Source organism: Staurois parvus, unplaced genomic scaffold, assembly GCF_062004578.1.
Source record: "Staurois parvus isolate SC_StPar_1 unplaced genomic scaffold, SC_StPar_1.0 ptg001161l, whole genome shotgun sequence".
NCBI lineage: Eukaryota > Metazoa > Chordata > Amphibia > Anura > Ranidae > Staurois > Staurois parvus.
The window spans coordinates 26217-36802 of NW_028318957.1; the positions used below are offsets into that span (position 1 = coordinate 26217).

The 10586-nt window shown below is 43.7% G+C and overlaps 1 protein-coding gene across 1 annotated transcript; it reads right to left on the reverse strand.

Moving 5' to 3' along the window:
- Positions 1-5308: 5308 nt before the first annotated feature.
- Positions 5309-8938, reverse strand: LOC149439077 (NACHT, LRR and PYD domains-containing protein 3-like). The gene is made up of 2 exons (XM_089659475.1): positions 8866-8938; positions 5309-7023 (listed from the first exon to the last, which is right to left on the reverse strand). The coding sequence occupies exons 1-2, from the start codon at positions 8936-8938 to the stop codon at positions 5309-5311; spliced, it is 1788 nt and encodes a 595-aa protein (XP_089515601.1).
- Between the last annotated feature and the right edge of the window lie 1648 nt (positions 8939-10586).

The window sequence follows — 10586 nt, forward strand, 5'->3', positions numbered from 1 at the left end:
TGCACTCTCCAGGGAAGGACATTGGCAATGGGAGGGCCAACAGAGCTCCACCAGGATCTGCCTTTCTGCTTCAGTGCCCAGGATTGACCTCCCCCTTGGGGTGCAGCACTGAGGATGGGGAAGGACCATTAGCTGCACCAAGCTGTCAAGGCTGAGGACCTTGGCATGGTAAAAAATCTGCTTCAGATGCCCAAGGTGGGCAAAGCCAGTGAGTACACCCATCTACCCACAGACCTATCTACCTGCAGTAATGATGATGGGTGTAATGGGGTCAGTCATTGGATAATGAGATTATGCTGGGGAGGGAGGGGGATCATGACAGGCTGGGGCAAGGGATGGACTGGCCACTCGGCTACTAAGAACCTGTTGCCAGTAGAGGTCCCATTCCTGGCATCCCACATAACCAGACCAGAGTCTTGGAGCCCAGTGCCGCCATTTGGCTCTGCTAATTCACGTCCCACTGCAGGCGCGAGTACACTGTGGGGGATTACACTGGGGGAGTTTCAGGGATGGATCTACACTGGGGGGATTACACTAGGGGGGTTATGGGGGGATTTTAAATGGGTGGATTACACTGCTGGGAGAACACTGGGGGAATTTACACAGAGGGGATTATTACTCTGGGGGGATTTACACAGGGGATTACACTACGAGAAATTTACATTAAGTATTTCAGGTACTTGTATAGCACCATCAATTAATGCAGAGCTTTACACATATACATTGTACATTCACATCAGTCCCTAACCCTCAAGGGGTGTACAATCTAAGGTCCCTAGAGGACATCCATACATACACATACTAGGACCAATTTAGACAGAAGTCAACCTACCAGTATGTCTTTAAAGTACATGGGGAGGATTAACACTGGGAGGATTATACTTGTGGGATTACGCTGGGGGCATTCACACTTGAGGGAGTACACTGTGAGGATTACATTGGGGGAGTTACAGGAGTCGGGGGGAGGGGAGAGACTTACACTGAGGGGATTACACTGCTGGGAGTGCACTAGGTGGATTTACACTAAGAGGGATTTAAATAAGGGGGACTACAGTGTTACTACGGGGGGCGTGGGGGATTTACACCAGGAAGATTATGGTTGTGAAATTACGCTGGGAACATTCACACTTGGGGGATTACACTGGAGGGAGTACACTACGCAGGGTACACTGAGATTAACTGGAGGAATTTACACCAGGGGAATAGCAGTGTACAGTACGTGCTGGGGCAATTTGGAAGGGGAGAGGATTTGTGCTGTGAGGGAAGGATCCCAATACTAAATATATGGGGATGTCTCTTTGCTTGATTGTGCTGTCTATTATATTGATTGTGCTGCTCAATAGATTAACCCCGATGTCTCTTTGCTGAATTTATGGGGATGTCATTTTACTGGATTGGGACCTTTTTTGAATATATGGGGATGTCTCTTTACTGGATTGTGCCGTCTCTTTGCTTAATATATGGGGCTGTCTTGTTGGGCAAAATATTATTCCTTACTGTTAAATCTTGAAAGCACAGATGACTTGGAATACACTTTTCCTTTGCATATATTAAGTTATAAGAATGTTAAAATAAAAGTGGGTGCACTGAAGGACTCGGTGGGATGACTAGTGGACAGATTCAGTGGGACATTCAGTCGGCTGGCCTCAGGGAATGTTGGTGGTCAGGCCCAGGGGCCCAGGTTTAAAGCTGTGTAAAGGGCCCCAAAATTTCTGAAGGCATCCCTGCATATAATATATATCGTGTTGTGGATCCCAACCATGGCACTACCTGCCTGGAGTTTGCATGTTCTCCCTGTGCCTGTGTGGGTTTCCTCCGGGTACTCCGGTTTCCTCCCACACTCCAAAGACATGCTGGTTGGTTAATTCGCTCCTGTCTAAATTGTCCCTAGTATGTGTATGTATTAATGTAAGTTAGGGACCTCAGATTGTACAACCCCTTGAGGGTTAGGGACTGATGTGAATGTACAATATATATATGTAAAGGAGCTGCGTAAATTGACAGCGCTATATAAATACCTATAATAATAATAATATCTTTAGCCCTGCCTCAGGCAAGCAGCAGGAAATAGAGCTGATGGTTCGCTTTCTTGTATAAGAAATCCGAGCGGCTAATTAGCCACTTGATCACTTTTACAATGAGGGGACACCCTTCCGTGAGCTGTCCCGTCGCACCAGGACCACCCGATCAACCATCTGACACTTCCGCCGGCTGATCATAAAGGCGTACAAAGACCGGAATCGCTCTGTTCACCTCTATACAGTACATTACTTCCAGTTTACCAAGATGTAAAAGATTCCATTTTTAAAAATGGAAAGCATTTGATCACCCCTATCTAGTGTGATCAAATGCTTTTAAGGGCAGAGGAGGGATCTTGGGTCTTATTGACCCCAGATCTCTCGATAAAGAGCACCTGTCACTGCCTATTGCTGTCACAAGGGATGCTTACATTCCATGTGACAGCAATAAAAGTGATAAAAAAAGAAAAATTAAAAACGACAGAGTTAAAAATATAAGTAATTGAAAAAAATTTTAAAGCACCCCATCCCTGCACACAAAGGTGAATGTATGTGTTGGTCCTGCACATATGCAAAAAGAAAATCGGCCCATACATGTGATGCATCACCGAGAATGTCAAATCATAGGTAGTAATTCCAGCACCAGACGTCCTCTGTAAAACTAAGGTGGCAACCTGTGAAGGCTTTCAAAGCATCGCCTATGGATAATAAAATGTATATTTATTGCCGCTGCACAGGTGTACGCACTTTTAAAGCGTGACATGTTGGGTATCTATACTTTTCTCTCCATAAGGCGCACTTTTTCCCCCTAAAAAAGTGGGGGAAAATGTCTGTGCGGCGTCTTATGGAGCGAATATGGAGCTGCCGACCCGGTATTCCCACTGCCGCCGTGTTAGAATACCGGGCCGGCCGCTCTGCTGTACTGTGCAGAAGAACCTGCTCCTCGTTTCTACCAGTTCCCTCGGTCCAGCGGTGTCCAGCTTTAACTGGCCATCTTCTCGGCGCCGGCATCTTCAGAGTGGGCATCCGACCGACAGCTTGCGGCTTCACTGCTGGGTGCCCACTGCGCATGCGCGAGAAGTGCTGCGCTTTGTGAATGGCCACCTGTAGTCTTCTGGAACCTGTCACATGTCCCAGAAGACTACAGGGAGGGAGTGGGGGAGGACAACTCTGTGGAAGTGGGAGCGGGTACCTGTCAAATTCGGGTACTCGCCAACCCCCCCCCCTTCCGCTCCCCAAAGGTCTGCAGTCTCTGGTCATCTCCTGTACTATGTTCGCAGTCTCTGATCATCTCCTGTACTGTGTCCGCAGTCTCTGGCCATCTCCTGTACTGTGTCCGCAGTCTCTGGTCATCTCCTGTACCGTGTCCGCAGTCTCTGGTCATCTCCTGTACTGTCCGCAGTCTCTGGTCATCTCCTGCACCGTGTCCGCAGTCTCTGGTCATCTCCTGTACCGTGTCCGCAGTCTCTGGTCATCTCCTGTACTGTCCGCAGTCTCCGGTCATCTCCTGTACTGTGTCCGCAGTCTCCGGTCATCTCCTGTACTATGTTCGCAGTCTCTGGTCATCTCCTGTACCGTGTCTGCAGTCTCTGGTCATCTCCTGTACTGTGTCCGCAGTCTCTGGTCATCTCCTGTACTGTGTCCGCAGTCTCCGGTCATCTCCTGTACTATGTCTGCAGTCCATTGGTTCAGAATATTTTTTTTCCTGTTTTCCTCCTCTAAAATCTAGGTGCATCTTATGGAGCGAAAAATTCGGTATACGTTTTACAAAAAAATTGGGTTTAGTATTGTTTTATGCATTAGAATTCAAAAAAGTGTATTTTTTTCCAAAAAAAATGCGTTTGAAAAACTGCTGCGCAAATATTATGTTACATATAAAAATTCACCCACCAAATATAAAACCCACCAATTTATTCTCTAGGGCCTCTGCTTTATAGAATTATATAAAGTTTGGGGGCTCTAAGAAATTTTCTAGCAATTTAAGTCACCATAAATCCCCAGACTTTCCTAAAAACACTGCTGACTAATAAAATACATCAACACTTCATATTTTTTATCCTGGCAAAAATTGTTGTTGTTTTTTTAGCAGGATAAGTAGATTGTCATTAGGGACAAGTAGATTGGAGTCCCAATTTATTCTTTGGACAAGTAGTTTTTTAGATAATTTCTACAGCCCTGGGTTAGCTCTCTGTCTATAGTCTGTGTTCAGAAAAGTGCATGCAATCGAAGCACCCTGATGAAGTCACGTGACAGTGACGTAACGCATGGGTCTGTTAGCGAAGCATGGTGATGGTCGCCGCCTTTTTGGTACATCCTGGAAGTATAAACCCATATCAATACATGTGTTTGAGGCTTGATTTCAACTGATGTGAAGAAAGTGTTCATTTGGCATTTCTCCATTAAAGTTTTTGCTTTAAAATCACTACACTATGGGAGCTCTCTCTTTTTCCTCTGGGGTGCAACTGAGATGGCTGATGTTCCTGTGAAAAGGATTACCAGTTTCAATACTATTGAAATCATTACGGTTATACGGTGAGGAAGGCCATATTCCTGGGATCGGTGTGATTCTATCATCTTGGAGAACTAATAAGGGCCCTGGGAGTGTGAGGCCTAAAAGCTGTGTGGCCCCTTGGGGTCTTGGCGTGGAGGTGAGGAGGCATTTAAGCCGGTGATGGATCTATCGTTCATTTCACCTAGTTGCTTTGTTCATTTGGAGTTGGTGGTCTATTTACATGGATTTTACTTGCCAATTTGATGATCACTTGTGTTTATTGATAGTCACTCATTATTTGTTATATGTCACGTTGCTTTAATTATTTTTTGTGCTTATTGATGCACGTTTATTTCCACTGTGCGTTTTTCACTGGCATCAATCCTAATTATAAGGTGCATTATAGTTTCATGCACTTTGTACGATTAGTTTTGCACATATATTTTTTTGCTTTTTGTTTTAACATGCACTGTTCAGTTTTCATCAAAAGGTAAATACCCGACTTCTGTCATCTCTTCATTTTGGAAGAGAATTCAACATTTACTAAGAAATGTAAATATCTGTAAACATTAAAGTATAACTTAAAACAAAACTTTTTTAGGTTTGGAAAGGGTGGAGAATATTTGTTTACTGTCTGTCTCCCCATTAAGGAGATTTACCCTTCTATTAGTCCTGTTCACCATTGCACCATGTAGTTTGCATAAATAGAAAATAAGTCACACTAATAAATAGTAATTTCACAAAAAAAAACATGAAAATACCAAATTATTACAGCAATGTGATTAATCAGATTTAATATTTACCTCAGACTCTTGATGTTGTGCAGAGCCGGTATGAGTTTCCTCAATCCTTCACTCTGAATATTACATGAACGTAGATTTACTTCTTCTCTCTCTCTGCAGGATTTAAGGATAAAGGACAGCACAGAGCAGTCCAGAGGGCTGAGGGGGACATCAGAAAAGTCAATGTTGTTTGATCCAATACATTGTGACACCAGAGCCTTATTCCTGCTCTCATGGAGATAGTAGAATACATTAAGAAGATCTCTGCTGTCTGTTATGGATGTGTCAGATCTTTGTTTTGTAGTTTTCTCCTGGATCCAGGTGATGACATGTCTGGCAGCCTGAGCAGACAATTCTCCCACATGAGACTTTAACATGGATCTAGTAGAAGAGTCTGAGAAACCGCAGAGGAAACGGAGGAATATTTCAGCACGGCCATCTTCATAAGATTCAGCCTTATCAAGTGTTTCCTGTAATCTGTCAGCATTATAGTCAATAAAATGGACTAAAGCAGCAAAGAACTCCTGAAGAGTGAGATGTAAGAAGGTGTAATCCACATCAGGAGGCTGACCAGATTCCATCAGGAAAGATGAAAAGAGATGTTTATCATTTCTCACACTGAATGAGTCCAGATGACGCTCATCAAATACAATCATGTGATTCATGACGCCATGTTCTGCCATCCACCCCATAGATGTCAGTAGTTCCCGAGCAGTGTGACCGCCATCTGTATTCTGGCTGTGATTGGCCAGAATGTTGGAGACAAAAGTCACAAAGAGTTGTGTCACTGTTTTGGGTAATGATGTCATCAGCTGATCAGTGATTGTTGGTTGGGCTCTGAAGCACATTGATAACACTGTACAGATGATCCAGCAGTATGCTGGGATATAACAGAAAGTGTACAGCGTGTCATTCTCCTGCACATAATGAAAAGCCTTCTCTGACCATTCCTCATTTCCAAAGAAATTATTGAAGAAGATCCGTCTGTCTTCATGGAGAAATCCCATGATCTCCGCTATTCTCTGGAACACATCGGTATAAACTGATGTCAGTCTGGTTGGGCGGCTGGTCATCAGTACAGAGCAACCCTTAAGAAGACTCTGCCTCACCAAACTGACCACAATCTCACCAAAATTCATCCTGTAAGCAAAAAGTCTACTTGATCTGAAATCCATTTGGTGAATACTTTCATCTAAGCCATCAAATATAAACAGAAGTCTCTCTGGATCCTGTAAAATATCTCCAATCTGACTCTTCAGATACGGATATTGTTGAAGAATCATCTCCTCCAAGCTGACCTCTCCCAGTCTATTAAGGTCCCGGAATCTGAAGAAGAAGACAAAGGCAAATCTCTGGTAGTGTTTTCCGGTCACCCAGTCATAGACAAACTTCTGCATCAGTGTGGTCTTCCCTATTCCTGGCACTCCGCTCACCATTACTGCATGTGGTACACGTTGTGACTGTGACTGGAGGTTCAGTCGGAACAGCTTGTTGGGGGAAATATGTTCCAGTCCAGTTTGTGATTTCTTCAAGCATTCCTCATGTTTTACCCCGGTCTGTATTATCTCATTCTGGGGACGCTGCCGGAACTGATCAGTGGAGACTACAATCAGCTTCACATAACGCTCATTGATGAGGAATCTTTGTGGTTCCAGGGTAGTTCCTGGGGGTCTATGCTCCACTAGAGTCTCAGTCTTCTTCATCAGATGATGTTTGTGCTTTTTCTGAATGTCTGGAAATATAATGGACAAATGTTATGACTCAGGTTAAAAATTTATCATTGACTAAGAATGGCAGCAGGGTGGGTGAGCGTTAATGTCCACGTGCCACATCTTTGCGTCTATGGTGCACCTCTGTTCTGTGCTGCAAGCATGCTCACTGTGTGCTACCAGCACTCTAACTATTCTGTCACTGACAGCTCTCGCTCGCTGTTTGTGAATGGGAGGTGGTGGTGGGGCCCCCAATCATGTGACTGCTGTTACAGCCAATCACATTGGTCACATGATCAGGAACTCCACCTTTGCTTCCTGTCATTCAGAACTCTTTGTTATGGGGACATACCTGCAGGCATGCTCCTGAGCCATTAGCTCTTTCTGCTGTCATCAAAGCCTGTGAGAGCATGAAGAGAGGATTAAAGTCCTGCAGCTAGGCACAGCACTGGACTGATACCAGACTCAGATAAGTGGTGGGTGGAACAGGCATTGGAAGGTTTATTACCTTAACCCCTTCAATACTGGGGACTTTTACCCTCTTCCTGCCCAGGCCAATTTTCAGCGCTGTTGCACTTTGAATGAGAATTGCGTGGTCATGCAGCACTGTACACATAAGACATTTTTATCACTTTGTTCACACAAATAGAGCTTTCTTTTTCTGGTATTTAATCACCACTGGGATTTTAATTTTGTTCTAAACAATAAGACTGAAAATTTTGAAAAAAAAAGTTTTTCTTCATTTGTTAAAAAATTTTGCAAATAAATAATTGTTGTTCTAAAATTTAGGGCAAAATGTATTGTGCTACATTTCTTTGAAAAAAAAAATCCAAATCAGTGTTTATTATTAGTTTGTTGGCAAGTTATAGAGTCTAACTATGGGATATATATCTGAAAATTGATCAATCCTGATGTACTGACGGCCGATCTCATTTCTTGAGGCCCAAAACTATCAGGACAGTACAAATACCCCCCAAATGACCCCGTTTTGGGAAGTAGACAGTCCGAGGTATTTAGTAAGAGGCATAGTGAGTTTTTTAAGTTGTAATTTTTAGTCATAATTTTTTGGTAAATAAAAAAAAAAAACAGTTATTTTTACATACTGTCACCAGTGCAGTACAGCGTCATCACATAACTGGTATGGCGGTGATCAGGGACACTGAATTTTTTAATTTTTAAAAAAAAATTGTATTACTTTTTATCTCCTTTTTTTTTTTTAATGTTCTTTTCACAACACACTGTGACCAGAGTAGTATAATATTACCATAGTATCATTGTACTACTCTGGGGAAGTGATCAGTATTTTTGTTTGTTTTTTTTGACACATTATGATTGCTCATAGCAATTAATTTCATTGCTATAAGCAAGCATTTTACTGAATAAAATCGATTCATTCAGTTTCTTGTTGTGATTAGCTGTGATTGGTCACAGCTTATCACATGACACAGATGGGCTGTGATTGGCCCAGTCTGTACCATGTGATCACTGTGACCAATCACAGCTAGCAACACAATTGTACACGATGGATGGCATGAAAGGAAGCCATCCATTGCTTCTGTGATTGGTCCCAGTGGTCACATGCTACCAGCAGTGGGCCAGTACACTGATCAGTCATCAGCTTTGTCTGATGGACACAGCTGGTGACAGATTGCATCACAGTGCAGCCCTGTAGGCGCTTGTGAGTCGCAATCCAGGTGGAGGTCATGTGACGTCCACTCAGCCATCATTGGGAACTGATTAATGCAGAGAATGCATTAACCTTCCTGGCGGTAATCCCGAGTGTAGCTCGGGGTTAATTTCAGTACCAAAAGCAGTAACCCTGAGCCACACTTGGGATTACACTGCAGCGATCCCTTGAGACTTACCTTGTCCTACGATCCCGCGAGGTCCTTCCGCTGTGTCCTCTGACCATGTCGGCTGGTCGATGCTGGCATCCATCTTCTGGGTTCCGTTCCCTGCGAGTGTCAGGACGTACGAGGGGCGGAACCGGCAGGAGATTCAAAAAAGTTAACATTTTACATGCACACAATACACTGTAATCTGTTAGTATTACATTACTGTATCAAACTATTGCACCTAAATTTTGTCCCGAGTGCTTTGTCCAGTGCCCTGCCTGCATTTTACCGTTCTTTCTGCCGGGAAACTGAGAAACGTCCATTGCGTCCAAAAAGTGCCCCTTTTAGACCAGCTAGAAAACTTAAAAAAAAAAATTAGAATCACTTGCAGAATTGAGCGATCGTGATTCTCGGGGATATTTGTCCTCAGACACTGAAAACGATTCTGTGACTGAGCTCAGTGATGTGCGTACTTGGTATTCTATTTCAAATTTCAGTGTTTTTGGTTTGATTCCATTATTGAATTCAATTTATTATTATATTATTTTTAATATTTATTATATTATAATTTATTATTTCGTGTTTCAAACTTTATCACACCCGGGATGTTTACTAGACTCTTTTTTGGACAGATTTAAGTGAGTTATTCCTAAGAATTACAGGCCTACAATATAAAACAACAAATATCCATGCAAAAAAATGTACTGCTTTGATATTCAAAAATATTGATCAGTTAGACCGCCAGGGAGGTTAAGGTAAAGAAAAAAACTTTTAGAGTTTAGAACCACTTTAAGTAACATTACAGGTGAGAATTAGGAATGTGTATCTATATATGTCAAGTGACAGCTCCATGTCTCTTCCATCAATCAGGAATAAATCGGTATTATCCCCAACTTTGTACTCACTATGAAATCTCTAACATGGTGAACATATAGGGGTTGATTTACTAAAGCTGGAGCACCCAGAATCTGGTTGTTCAATTAAGCTTTAGCTGTCACGTCTATGATAGTGAGCTCTATAGGTCCACAGCTTGGGGTTCCCCAGGGCGTGGAGTCTAAGCCCCAGCCTGCTTGTTCACCAGTGCCCCTGATGGTGAGGATGGACTTGCAGCAGGCTGGGACCAGGTCGTGGCCCCCAGGTACACCCAGCTGAGGTGGAGGAGACCGCTAGCAGGAGCAGGGTACAATGGGAGAAGACACAGGGAATCCAATGGGCAAGCCAAGGTCAGGACAGGCGGAAAACAAGCAGAGTCAGGAACGAAGGGTCGGTGCACAGATAGACAACACAGGATTCACAGAGGAAACACACGGGAGCTCCAACAAGAAGTTGCTCAGGCAAAGTGAGACAGACTGAGCATGTCTTAAATAGACAAGCCAGCTAGGAGGTGGGTCAGGAAGTGATGAAAGGGAAGGAAATAAAACCCAGGGAATAGCAGATGACGCCCACAGGTGAGCACAGACAGCACTTCATACTGATCCGAGGTACTCGCTGTCGCAAATGTGAGCACCAGAGACTGACACAGTCCTCCATTTTGTTGAGAATCTCCATTTTATCCCCTCATACTTTCCCCCTTCCCTCTCTGAGAGTCACAGCGACATTTGGCCAGTGTGTATGTGTGTTAGGAGTGTCACAGGAGGCCAGGGCCCAGCAGGGGGCTAGGAGCTATAAAGTCCCCAAGGGAGCTGGGGCCTAGCTGTCCGAAGAACCTGTAAAATGTAACACCTCGTATAAGGCAAGCTTTCCCCTGAGTT